The following is a 14,176-nucleotide window of genomic DNA, read 5'->3' on the forward strand; positions in this document are numbered from 1 at the left end:
ACTGCAGCCCACCAGGCTCCTCCATCCATGGGATTTTCCAGGCAAGAGCACTGGAGTGGGGTGCCATTGCCTTCTCTGACAAAACTGGATAAAGGCATCTAAATGTAGGAAAGAAACCACAGGGGCTGTACCTTGGCAGACTTCAACATTTGAGGTTGGGGATTAGAGGAAGAACCCTCCAAGAAGAAGGAGGGGTCATTGGCTTACTGGGTAATTAGCACCTTTCATAAAGATGTATTACTCCTTGCCACAGTCATCTAAGAGTAGGGGTTACCATCATTATCCCAGCTTGAGAGAACCATAACTGAGGCTCAGTAAGGTGAGGTGGTTTGCCACAGGATCATCCAAACCAAAGTTATAATCCAGTGTTAGCATACTTAATCTGCCTTTTTCTATTCTTGATGTATGTGAACGCATTTAGGAGAGTGGTTGATGAAATATTCTCAGGGGGTTCTCTGTTTTCCTTGCAGGTGGTGTGAAGGCCTTGGAGATGACTGAAGAAACCCAGGGCCAAGGAGGCATTAAGCCAAATTCCCTTACAGAGAACTATGACGATGTTGAATGCTCTGGGAGTAGAAGGTAAGCATTTCAGCCCTGCAGTGAGATGAATGTGCTGAGACTGTAAAATACATGTGCTTCTCTGGTGGTCAAGTGGATAAGACTCCATGCTTCCAATGCAAGGGGTGTGGGTTTGATTCCTGGTCAGGGAACTAAGATCAGAAATGCTGGCATGGCCAAAAAAACTACAACACAATAGGTCAATGGTCTTTGTATCTTTTCTCCCCATAGAGCAAAGTCAGATTTCTCTAACTCATTTATCTCACATAATGGTAAGTATAAGATATTTGAAACTGTCAGTAGGAATTGCTGAATTTCTGTGGCACATTAGTAAGAAGGTATCTTATATACTTGTATTAATGCCATTTGGGTGAAGTGATGATAAACTAATAGAAGTGGTTCAAGGTATGTATGAATAGATGCATTTAGAATCAGGAAGATGCTGGTAATGGGTCTTTTGTGACAATGAAGCAACTTTGGTATGAAACTTCCTGATCTCCTCACAATCCAAGACTGATGATAGAATGTGTTTTACTTAAAACACTTCTATGGGTTCTCAATACGTTTTAAATTGAAGTATAGTTGATTCACAACATTAGTTTCAAGTGTACAGCACAGAAGATTCAATATTTTTATAGATTATACTCCACTTAAAGTTATTATAAAATACTGGTCATAGTCCCTGTGCTATACATTATATCCTTATATCTTGTATCTTATTTATTTTATAGGTAGCAGTTTGTATACCTTAATGCTCTTCCAATCCTCCCCAACCTGCCCCGTCCTCCCCTCTTCTTCCCTCTGGTAACCACTGTTATTGCTGTTCAGTCATTATGTTGTATCTGACTCTTTGCAACACCATGGACTGCAGCACATCAGGATTCCCTGTCCTTCACTATATCCCAGAGTTTGCCCCAACTCATGTCCATTGAGCCAGTAATGCCATCTAACCATCTCATCCTCTATTACCCCCTTCTCCTCCTGCCCTCAATCTTTCCCAGCATCAGGGGCTTTCCCAATGAGTCAACTCTTTGCATCAGGTGGCCAAAGTATTGGAGCTTCAGTGTCAGTCCTTCCAATGAATATTCAAGGTTGATTTCCTTTAGAATTGACTGGTTTGATCTCCTTGCTGTCCAAGGGACTCTCAAGAGTCTACTCCAACACCACAATTGGAAACCATCAATTCTTCAGCATTCAGCCTTCTTTATGGTCCAACTCTCACATCCCTGGTGGCTCAGATGGTAAAGTGTCTGTGTACAATGCAGGAGACCTGGGCTCGATCCCTGGGTCAGGAAGATTCCCTGGAAAAGGAAATGGCAACCCACTCCAGTACTCTTGCCTAGAAGATCCCATGGACGGAGGAGCCTGGTGTCCATGGGGTCACAAAGAGTTGGACACGACTGAGCGACTTCACTTTTCTCACATCCATACGTAACTACTGGAAAATCATAGCTTTGACTGTACCAACCTTTGTCAGTAAAGTGAGGTCTCTGCTTTTTAATATGCTGTCTGGGTTTATCATAGCTTTTCTTCCAGGGAGCAAGTGTCTTTTAATAATTTCATAGCTGCAATCACCATCCTCAGTGATTTTGCAGCCCAAGAAAAGAAAATCTGCCACTGATTCCACTTTTCCCCATCTGTTTGCCATGAAGTGATGGTACTGGAGTCCATAATTTTAGTTTTTTGAATGTTGAGTTTAAGTCACCTTTTTCATTCTCCTCTTTCAAACTTCACCAAAGGCTCTTAAGTTTCTCTTCACTTTCTGCCTTTAGAGTAGTATCATCTGCATACCTGAGGTTGTTGATATTTCTCCAAGCAATCTTGATTCCAGCTTGTGATTCATCCAGCCCAGCATTTCACATGATGTACTCAACACAGAAGTTAAATAAACTGGGCAACAATATACAGCCTTGATGTATATTGTACCCATTTTTGAACAAGTTCATTGTTCCATGTCCCATTCTAACTGTTGCTTCTTGACCTGCATGCAGGTTTCTCAGGAAGCATGTAAGGTGGTCTGGTATTCCCATCTCTTTAAGATTTTCCCACAGTTTGTTGTGATCCACACAATCAAAGGCTTTAACATAGTCAATGAAGCAAAAGTAGAAATTTTTCTGAAGTTCTCTTGCTTTTTCTGTAATCCAACAATGTTGGCAATTTGAACTCTGGTTCATCTGCCTTTCCTAAATCCAGTTTGAACATCTGGAAGTTCTCAGTTCACGTACTGTTTAAACCTAGCTAGAAAGATATTGAGCATGACCTTGCTAGCATGTGAAATAAGCACAATTGTGTGGTAGTTTGAATATTCTTTGGCATTGTCCTTCTTTGGGATTGGAATGAAAACTGACCTTTTCCAGTCTTGTAGCCACTTCTGAGTTCCAAATTTGCTGGCATATTGAGTGCAGCACTTTCACAGCTCATCTTTTAGGATTTGAAATACCTCAACTGGAATTCTATCATGTCTGCTAACTTTGTTCATAGTAATGCTCCCTAAGGTCCACTTGACTTCACACTCCTGGATGTTTGGCTCTAGGTGAGTGATCACATTGTCATGGTTATCGAGGTCATTAAGAAATTTTTGGTACAGTTCTTCTGTGTATTGTTGCACCTCTTCTTAATCTCTTCTGCTTCTATTAGGTCCTTGATGTTTCTATCCTTTATTGTACCCATCTTTGCATGAAATGTTCCCTTGGTACATAATTTTCCTGAAGAGATTTCTAGTCTTTCTCATTCTATTGTTTTGCTTTATATCTTTGCATTATTTACTTAAGAAGTCTTTCTTATCTCTCTTTGCTGTTCTTTGGAACTCTGAATTCAGTTGGGTATATCCTTCCCTTTCTTCTTTGCCTTCCACTTTTCTTTTCTCAGCTATTTGTAAGGCCTCCTAAGGCAACCATTTTGCCTTGTTTCAGTTCTTTTCCCTGGGGATGGTTTGGGTCACCACTTCCTATACAAAATTATGAACCTCCATCCATATTTCTTCAGGCACTCTGTCTCTCAGATCTAATCCCTTGGATCTATTTATCACTTTCACTGTATAATCATAAGGGATTTGATTTATATCATACCTGAATGGTCTAGTGGTTTTCCCTACTTTCTCCAATCTAAGCCTGAATTTTGCAATAAGGAGTTCATGATCTGAGCCACATTCAGCTCCAGGTCTTGTTTTTGCTGACTGTATACAACATCTCCATCTTTGGCTGCAAAGAATATAATCAATCTGATTTTGGTGTTGACCATCTGGTGATGTCCATGTGTAGAGTCTTCTCTTGTGTTGTTGGAAGAGGGTGTTTGCTATGACCAGTGTGTTCTCTTGGCAAAACTCTGTTAGCCTTTGCCCTGCTTCAGTTTGTACTCCAAGATCAAAGTTGAGTGTTACTCCAGGTATCTCTTGACTTTCTATTTTTGCATTCCAATCCTCTATGATGAACAGGACAGCTTTTTTGGGTATTAATTCTAGAAGATCTTGTAGGTCTTCATAGAACCATTCAACTTCAGCTTTTCAGCATCAGTGGTTGGGGCATAGACTTGGATTACCATGATGTTGAATGGTTTGCTTTGGAAACGAACCGAGATGATCCTGTCATTTTTGAGACTACATGCAAGTAATGCATTTTGGACTCTTTTTGTTGACTATGAGAGGTACTCCATTTCTTTGCAAGAATTCTTGCCCACAGTAGTAGATATAATGGTCATCTGAGTTAAATTCACTCATTCCCATCCATTTTAGTTCACTAATTTCTAAAACATAAATGTTTACTTTTGGCGTATCCTATTTGACCACATCCAATTTACCTTGATTCATGGACCTAACTTTCTAGGTTCCTATGCAAATTGTTCTTCACAGTATTGGACTTTACTTTCACCACTAGACACATCCACAACTGGGCATCATTTCCACTTTGGCTCAGCCTCTTCATTCTTTCTGGAGCTAGTTTTCCACTATTCCCCAGAAGCATATTGGACACTTACCAACCTGAGGCTGGGGGACTCATCTTCTGCTATCATATCTTTTTGCCTTTTCATACTGTTCATGGGGTTCTCGAGGCAAGAATACTGGTTTGCCATTCCCTTCTCCAGTTGACCACATTTTGTCAGAACTCTCCACCATGACCTGTCTTGGGTGGCCCTAAATGGCATGTCTCATAGTTTCATTGAGTTACACGTCTGTGATCCATGTGATTGTTTTGGTTAGTTTTCTGTGATTGCAGTTTTTGTTCTGGAGGCCATGGGATTATAGTTCTTCTTCTGTCTGCCCTCTGATGGATAAGAGGCTTGTGCAAGCTTCCTGATGGGAGGGACGGGCTGTTGGGGAAACTGGGTCTTGCTTGGGTGGGCAGAGCCATGTTCAGTAAATCTTTAATCCAGTTCTGCTGATTGGTGGGGCTGTGCTCCTTCCCTGTTAGTTGTCTGGCCTGAGGTGACCCAGTCCTGGGAGTCTGCAATCTCTGTGTTAGAGGTAGAGGTTCTATGGTAGGGATAATGGCGACCTCCTCCAAGAGGACTTATGCCAACACACCACACCTCCCAGCACTGCTGCTGTCCCTGACCCCATCGCAGATCATGCCTCTGCAGGAGACCCCCAAACACTCACAGACAGGTCTGGCTCAGTCTCTTATGGGGCACTGCTCCTTTCCCTTGGGTCCTGGTGCACACAAGGTTTTGTTTGTGCCCTCCAAGAGTCTCTGTTTCCCCCAATCCTGTGGAAGTTCTATAATCAAATCCTGCTGACGTTCAGATTCCCTGGGGATTTCCAGTCCCTTTTCCAGATTCCCAGGTGGGAGAGTATAATGTGGAGCCTAGAACCTTCAACAGTAAGAGAACTTTTTTGTTATAATTGTTCTCCAGTGGGTGGGTCACCCATCCAGCAGCTTTATGGTAGGGCTAATGGTGACCTCCTCCAACAGAATTTATGCCACACATTGTGCCTCCCAGGACTGCTGCTGCCAGTGTCCCTGTCCCTGTGGCAGGCCACTGCTGACTCACACCTCTACAGGAGACCCTCAAACACTTACAGGCAGGTCGGTAACCATTGGTTCTCTGTATCTGCAAGTCTGTTTCATTCTTTTACTTTTTATTTCAGAGATTCCACTTGTAAGTGAAAACATACAGTATTTGTCTCTCTGTATGTTTAAGCATAATATTCTCCAAGTTCATCCATGTTGCTGAAAATGGCAAAAATTTCATTTTTTTTTATGGCTTAGTATTCTTATGTGTATGTGTGTACACTACATCTTCTTTATCCATTCATCTGTTTATGGATACTGAGGTTGCATCCATATCTTGGCCATTGTAAATAATGTTGCTATGAACATTAGGGTCTGTATATCTTTTTGAATAAGGTGTCTTCATCTTCTTCAGATATACTCAAGAGTGGGACTGCTGGATTATAGAACAGTTTTAATTTTTTGAGGAAACTCCACCCTGTTTTCCATAGTAGTGGTAGCAATTTACATTCCCACCAACAGTGTGAGGGTTCCCTTTCCTCCACATCCTCACCAACATCTTTTGCCATCTTTTTAACACCAGCCATTCTGACTGATGTGAGGCGATATCTCACTGTGCTTTTGATTTGCATTTCCTTGATGATCAGTGATCCTGAGCATCTTTCCTTGTGTCTATTGTCTATCTGTTTGTCTCTTTTGAAAAGATGTCTATTTAGGCCTTCTGTCTGTTTTTAATTGAATTGCTTTTTTTTTTTTTTTTTTCATATTGAGTTGTAAGTGCTTGTTATATATTTTGGATGTTAATCCCTTACGAGACATATCATTTGCAAATATCTTCTCCCATTTAGTAGGTGGTCTTTTTGTCTTGTTAATGTTTTTCTTTGCCATGCAAAAGCTTTTAAGTTTGAATAGCTCGCATTTGTTTTTGGTTTTGCATCTCTTGCCTGAGGAGACAGATCTGGCTCCAAATACAAAAATAAATAGCAAAAATACAAATAGCAAAATATACAACTCCAAATAGCAAAAATACATTGTTAAGACTTATGTCAAAGAGCCTATGTTTTCTTCTAGTTTTCCCAGCACCACTTATTGAAAATATTGTCTTTTCTCCATTGTATATTCTTGCCTTCTTCATCATCAGTTAATGGACCATAAGTGTGTGGGTTTGTTTTTCAGCTTTCTATTCTGTTCCATTGCTCTATGTGTCTGTTTTTTGTGCCAGTACCACACTCTTTTGATTACTGTAGCTTTGTAGTATATTCCCAATACTTTTACAATTGATGTTAACATGTATAGAGGACTTGAGTGTCCCTATCTACCCCTCAAGCCTCTACTCACACATGCTCAGTCTTCATCTTTGAGATGCAGTCATGATGACCTTTTAACTTCTCTGACTTGCTAAGCTCCCACTGCTGAGTGTTTGCATTTGCTACTCCTTCCTGGAATTTTCTTTCCTCTTCTGTGCCCCTTTGTTTAAGTGACTCTTAATATTTCTTCTGATCTCAGCTCAATCATTATTCCCTAGGGAATATTCTCCTAAGTATGTAGTCTTATAGTATTACCATTACCCTTTCTTTAACAGCACTTGTCACAGTTATTAAAAATTCTATATTTATGTGATTCTTTATTAGCTGTCTTCCCTCTTAGATGATTTTCTTCTTTACACTTACCGTTTTTCCTTACCCATGTCATAATGCCAGGCACATGTTAAGATATTAAAAAAATCTTTTAAATGAATGAAAAGATAATGGAGGAGGGATAATCAAATGGTACTGTTTTTTGTTTTGTCCTTCTTAGAATGTCAGAGATGGAGAAGCAGTCTAGAGATCATTAAACACAATACCCTCATTTTTAAAAAAGGAAATTGAGGCATAGAGAAGTTAAGTGACTCTCCTAAACTCAATGTGAATTAAGTTCTGAACTTGAAAATCCTCCATTGCCAGGGTAGATTCAAAGTATATCTGTGTATTTTAAGCCTATGTGTTGGATGAGGTGAAAGCCATGCTATAGAGGAGGATTGTTCAAGTTGTGTCTGGTTGTCTCCATTACTTCTCCAGCATTCAGCACAATGTCTGGTGTTTAGTAAACTGATTGATTGTTAAATGTAAAATATGCAAAGCGGGAGGGTCAAGGAAGGAATCTGTTAATAAATTAACTTTCTCTCACTAAATGAGAACAAACATGGAAACAGGGTAGAAGCAAATATTAATTTTTGTTTGTACATACTTTTATAGCATTTACTTAATTTTACCACCTGCTTGTAAAAACATGTGCATATGTTGCCATAAAAACTATTTCACAAACAAAAGATCAGAGCACCTAGCACCTGGTAGGTATCTATAATTTTGTGTCAAATATGATCTGTATCACTGCCATTATAAATATATTGTTTTAATTTCCAAAGAAAATAGTGAACAAATGTATGAAGATGTCTACAAAACAAAGAGCAACCACCCAAAGATAGAGCAAGTTTCTCTTTTTCTTGACTTCAAACCTAAGGGTATTTCCTGCTAGTCTGGGAAAACTGAAGTTTAGGAAATGACCTCCATCACTACCCACTCCATCTTTAGGGAAGATTTTCATAGAGAGTGGAGATAAGCTGTTGTAATAAAATACTGTTATCAGTAGGTTATTTGTAATTGTATATAATCATATCTTGTAATTTTTAAGCATGCTGCTTTTTCTTTTGAGAAAATGTCCATCTCCCCAAGTAGAAGAATTTGATATTGCATTAGGGAGTAAGTGAGAAAGAAGAAATAAATAGCAATAAAATGCTTCAGTTTTTTTTCCAGGAAGAAATCAATGGTTATGATTTACCTGTGTCTTTTCATTTACCTGTGTCTTTTCATTTACCTGTGTCTTTTCAAGCTAATGAAGCTATCTCTGGAATTGGGGCTTAATTTAATATGTAATAATTCAGTGTTATCAATATTTGCTCAAATGGGGATTATTAATCAAATTCAGTTATTAGGGGTACATTGTGGGAAGGAAAATAGCAGCAGTCAAAAGCAAGAAGTTTGAAGGTTGAAAGGAAAATAGGGCATTTATGCTGGGTGGGATGATGTGGGTGTATCATCCACTTTCCCTAACCTTTTCCCCACCCCAAAAAGTCAGGGCATATTTGGACAAATTTTAATCATTAAGCAGGCAGTCAGTGTAGCATCACTGTTATATTGTCATCCCATAAGTTAAAGATCAGTGATATGAATCTCAGGAGCCAGGAATTTCACTAATATATAGGTCCCTGAGTCATGGTCTCTAAAAGGAAGACTTTGCTCCATAAACTCTGTAAAATAAAGACCATTTGGAGTAGGTGAAAGTTTGTATTGAAATATAATAATTTCCTTCATAGCTGGTATGTGCTAATTCCTATCAGAATCTAAAAAAAGAACATAGGGGTTGACAAGGTATTTTCCTGCTCTTCTTTAAGTGGGTGTGTTTTATTAATAGTAATGAGACTGAAGTCTCTGATCTGTCTTACTACAGCAGCTTCCCATCCCCAGTACTCTCTCAAACAGTATTTATGTTTGTAAATATGTTTATGTGTTATATGTTTGTTTATGTGTTATTTCTATTCTCTGATTCCTCTTAGTTCAGATGGAAAAGCATCACTTAAAAGACTGCAGAAGTTCTTCAAGAAAGAAAAGGGTAGATTTAAAGTGAAGAAAGTCAATTCAAAAGAAAATATAAGGTAAAAAGTCCCTTTTTATTTCTCTTTCTAGGAGAGGATTAGCAGTGCCACCCTGGTAGTTACACAGCTGTTAGTCTCCATCCTGTTCTTCTAGTGAAAGGGGTACCAGAAGCTAAAACCAAAGCCCTGGTTATCACCTACCTCCTCCTTGCCAGTACTGAGTGCCTCACACACACACATGCTAGTGAGACAGTGACAATGTCCTTTTTGAAAAAATTGACAAGGGAAGATTGTGAACAAAGTTAGAGGGAAAGTCAAAAAGTCCAGGGAAGGAACTTCCTCATCATCCTTGGCATATATTCCTGTTGTTACTACTGAGCATTACATTATTAATTACATTCTTTTGGAGAAGGCAATGGCACCCCACTCCAGTACTCTTGCCTGGAAAATCCCATGGACGGAGGAGCCTGGAAGGCTGCAGTCCATGGGGTCGCTGAGGATCAGACACGACTGAGCGACTTCACTTTCACTTTTCACTTTCATGCATTGGAGAAGGAAATGGCAACCCACTCCAGTGTTCTTGCCTGGAGAATCCCAGGGACAGGAGAGCCTGGTGGACTGCTGTCTATGGGGTCACACAGAGTCAGACATGACTGAAGTAACTTAGCAGCAGCAGCATGCTTTCTCAGTCCTACAGGCTCCAGTGGTTTTTGTCTACACTTCCATATTCTAATTTGCCTCTCTTGAGAGAGTTAGTGTGTGGGGAGGGGAGATGAACTTTTCAGCTGAATGGTCCATGTATCTCAGTCTTAGCTCTGGAAGGGACCCTCCAAGTTCACCCTAGCTAATTACCGATGGGAATTGGGAAGGTTACAATTCATGTGTAGGAGAGACTGGGCTCTGGATTCTAGTTTCAGCTCTTCCATTTATTCAGTGTGCAACTATGGGCAAGTCACTTCCATTTTGCATCCATAGGGACCACATTTCTTTTAGCTTATAATAGGAGATTGCGTGGTCTCTGAAGGCGCTTCAGAGAGGGAGGGAGAGAAACATAGACATAGATCTGTATTTTATGAGGGCAGGGGATGGTAAAATAATTTGCCCCAGGTCACTACATATGTTGACATGGATTTGTTATTTTATCTTGAAGTTCTTTTCAATTATAAAACCTTAAAGTAACATGAATTTAAGTCTAATTGTATGTTGGATCTAGATCTACCAAGAGATTTATACAGTATATGAGGTTTACAAATTGCAGTCCTAAACGTGGAAGACAGAGTCTAGTTCTAGTGGCCGGTGAGACCCCTAAAGGCATACCCTGACCTCAGCAGGCTAGATGTTTCTGACAAAAATTATTAGCATGGTGCCTGCAGCCCCTTAAAAATTTAATCCAGGGGAGAATGCTGATGTTTTCTACATGTAAATGTGATTTCCTTTTTCTTAGAACTATTCAGTGACTGTTTATGACTTTTAGAACAAATATCCAATCCTTTTTCATTGCAAGTAAATACTATTATGGCAGTCCCCTTCCTACTTGTCCAGCTCCATCTTACTCAGATTTACTCTCAGCTCCACCCCATAACACATACCCTATATGTACACCATAGTATTTCATGCCTCCTTGCTTTTAACCATGATATCCATAGGTCTGAAATGCATCTGTGCTCCTCTATCTTCCTTTGATTATAAGAGTTCTAGTCTTCTCTTAAAATTTGGTCAAATATTATCCCTTCTGTGATGCATTCCGTGAATCCCAAACCTGTATTACCAGTTTCTCTTCTGTGTTTCCAAAACATCCTGTGCAAATCTTGTAAGATCTCTTACAGGAAATCCTTTTCCTTACAGTCAGGAATCTCAGGGTAAGAAGGGTCCATATTACCTAGTACAACCCACTACACAAGCTTCTCTGCAGCTATTCCTAAGAGGCCAAATCTCTTTGTCTGCACACCTCTATAAAGATAAATTCACTACATTCAGGGAAAAATCTACCATTTTTAGTAAGGTCTGAAAAGATTTTTTCCCCTTAAATTTTGCCAAAATTTGCCTCTTTACCTTAATTTTTCAATTATTACCATGGAGACATACCAAGATAACACAGAACTTTATTTACCTTTTGTTGCCAGGCCCATAGGACTGAGCTTTAATTAGTTGCTTAAAACACATGAATTTTTTTCCTACCACATCATACGTCTTTCCATGTGATCTCCTTAACTATGAGATTTGAGGAAAACTGGACAATCTACTTAGCCAAGTGTCCTCTCCTACTTGGCACATTTACCATCTTCCATCTCCATCTGGCCTGGCATTCTCCTCTTAAGTCATCTTTCTGGTTAAACCTGTACATAGTCAGGGTCCAGCATCTCCAGAGGGTCATCTCTCTCACCTTGTGTCCCACACACTGGATATATCTGATTGGCATCCTGGAAGGTTAGAAAGGAGAAATAGGATCCTGTGGACAGAGAAGAGCTGTGGGAGAGCCTGAGACTGTCCCATTAGGAAAGTGGGTAAGGATGGTCACTGGGGATAAATAAGCTCATTTACAGGAAGGGAAGAAGTGATTAGAATAAAGCTGCAGGGAAGGTTTGCTTCATATTGACATTTTTTTCCCCCAAAGCATCCAAATCAAGAAACCTAGTCATCACTATGTTGTTTGAGATGTTATCAATGAACATTTCTGAATATGGCTTTCCCTTAACCCTTTGTGTCTTTTGTCAATTAACAGGGCATTTTCCCTTTCGCTGCCTGATCTAGGTAAGTGACATTCACTTATTGCTGGAACAAAATTACTCAGCATTGACGTTTTCAGTCTAAGAAAGAAGTAGTAATCCTCTCTGAATTCCACATGTAATGAAAAAATTGATACATTAAAATCAAGGATGATATTTTACATCATAGTATTACTTACTTTGGGGAAGATGGGTGACATTTCTCAAGTGCCTCCTATAGACCAGGCACCCCTTAATATCTAAGAAATAGATGCATTATCCCTTTGTAGGAAGACTCTCGGACTAACATCCATATTTTAGTGACCTAGGATTTGTACTCGTCTCTCACTACACAAAGTGTGTGCATTTTACATTTTGCCACAGTCAGCTCACCTGAATTAAGACACAGTCATTTGAACATGAACACTGTCCCATATACATACTAACTGAATCAAGGGTGAGTCACTAGAATATTGTTTGCTTTGCTATAAAAGGAAGAGTGCACAGATCAGCACAGTGCCTGACATGTAGCGTGCTCACTCTCAGGCGCACTCTGTAAGGTGAAAGTGTCAGTGAGGGAGGGCCATGTGTTTTGTTGTTTGTTACGCTTAGTTTATGGGTTCTAGTGATAGAGGCTACTTTGATTTTACTCTGACTTGGCAATTAGAGTGTATTTTATATTCCACAAATATGAGTTTGCTGCACTAAATAACAAATAATTATATAAACCTGGTATAATTACATCTCCTAAAATAATCCTTGGTCTATTTTTTTAAAAGTCTACTTAGTACTGCTACTGCTGCTAAGTCGCTTCAGTCGTGTCCGACTCTGTGCAACCCCATAGACAGCAGTCCACCAGGCTTTCCCGTCCCTGGGATTCTCCAGGCAAGAACACTGGAGTGGGTTGCCATTTCCTTCTCCAATGCATGAAAGTGAAAAGTGAAAGTGAAGTCGCTCAGTCGTGTCTGACTCTGTGCAACCCCATGGACTGCAGCCCACCAGGCTCCTCCATCCATGGGATTTTCCAGGCAAGAGTACTGGAGTGGGGTGCCATTACAGGCATGCATTTTACCTCCATCCAAATTTATGAATAATTGAACATGAATTGTGAATAATTATGCCAAAAGGTTTCTAACTAGTTCAAGTGGTGAGTCACTTGAACGTTATGGAGTTCTATGTAGAGCGCCAAGGAATGTGAGTATCCTAAACTGAAAATGTCTAATTATGATTATGTACTAAGGTTCAATTTTACACAGGATTATTATAAAGAAGCAGTTGTCAATGGTTTGAAATAAAAACCATGGAAGGACATTGATGTCTGTTAAGTTGGTGTTTTCCCCTGAAATTCAGCCCTCTCTTGCTCTAGCAGGGTAACATTTTTGTCCAGTTCCAGGTTGATGGGAACCTAGTCTAAAGTGATCCCTTCAGCAACTCATATTTTTTAGAAAGTTGCATGAAATCAAATTGATATAAATATTTATGCATGTGTTTCAGATACCAGGACATCTCTTTTTTAATCCTCAGTTGAATTTTTCCCAAATGGATTCTTTTTTTGTTCCTTGATCCTTTCAGCCTATCTACAGTCTGTGATCAGATTTTGATAAAACAGGTTCAGAGATACATGTGGAAAAGTAATTGTGTATAATTTGGAAAGTCAGGGATTGTATAAACTGTATCAAATAACAGACTATTTTTATCCTATCTTGATGTTAGATCTTAGGTCTCAGGAAGTTATTATCTACGATGATGTGGCCATAAATGGAAAACAGCCAAAGTAAGTCAATTGACTGCATTGGTCATCTCTGCTGGTGTTTAACCCATTTCCTGAGGTTTTGTTAACTATGGTCAGAGGACCATCTCTTCAGATCCTTGGGTGAAAAGTCAAGTTTTAATATATTGCTTCCACCAGGAAGGGGGTACAATGAATAATACAGATGACCTAACAGTGGTAGGTGTTTCAAAACTCACTGGAGCTTTGTTTCTTACCTTTGAATCTATAGCCTTTAGAGTCATTTCAATACAACACTTATTTAATAGCCTCCTATGGAGGATGGCAAGCACCACCTGGCGGAACCAACGTTCTCAAAGCCTAAATAACTGAAATCTATCAAAGTGTCCCTGCTTCCCATCCTCACTACCAGCCACATGCAGGCACCTATTGTTTCTCAGCTGGATTACTGCAATGGCAGAATGAAATCCAAACTGCTTAAGAAGACATAAAATTCATTATTGATACAGCCCTGGCAAACTCTCAGCCTCAACTGCACTTGCCACTCACCCATTATTCCTGTGTTCCATCCACACTGTATTATCTGGGTAGTCCTTGAACTCATCAG

The 14,176-nt window shown here is 39.7% G+C and overlaps 1 protein-coding gene across 1 annotated transcript in view; it reads left to right on the plus strand.

Moving 5' to 3' along the window:
* FYB2 (FYN binding protein 2) overlaps window positions 1-14,176 on the plus strand; it is a 151,668-nt gene that overhangs the window by 116,498 nt on the left and 20,994 nt on the right. Inside the window, exons 11-14 of the mRNA XM_040231938.1 lie at window positions 472-579; window positions 9,097-9,195; window positions 11,858-11,886; window positions 13,554-13,614. Coding sequence (XP_040087872.1) covers window positions 472-579; window positions 9,097-9,195; window positions 11,858-11,886; window positions 13,554-13,614 — 297 coding nt within the window. The remainder of the gene's footprint in view (window positions 1-471; window positions 580-9,096; window positions 9,196-11,857; window positions 11,887-13,553; window positions 13,615-14,176) is intronic.

Source organism: Oryx dammah, unplaced genomic scaffold, assembly GCF_014754425.2.
Source record: "Oryx dammah isolate SB20612 unplaced genomic scaffold, SCBI_Odam_1.1 HiC_scaffold_28, whole genome shotgun sequence".
In the NCBI taxonomy this organism is placed as follows: domain Eukaryota; kingdom Metazoa; phylum Chordata; class Mammalia; order Artiodactyla; family Bovidae; genus Oryx; species Oryx dammah.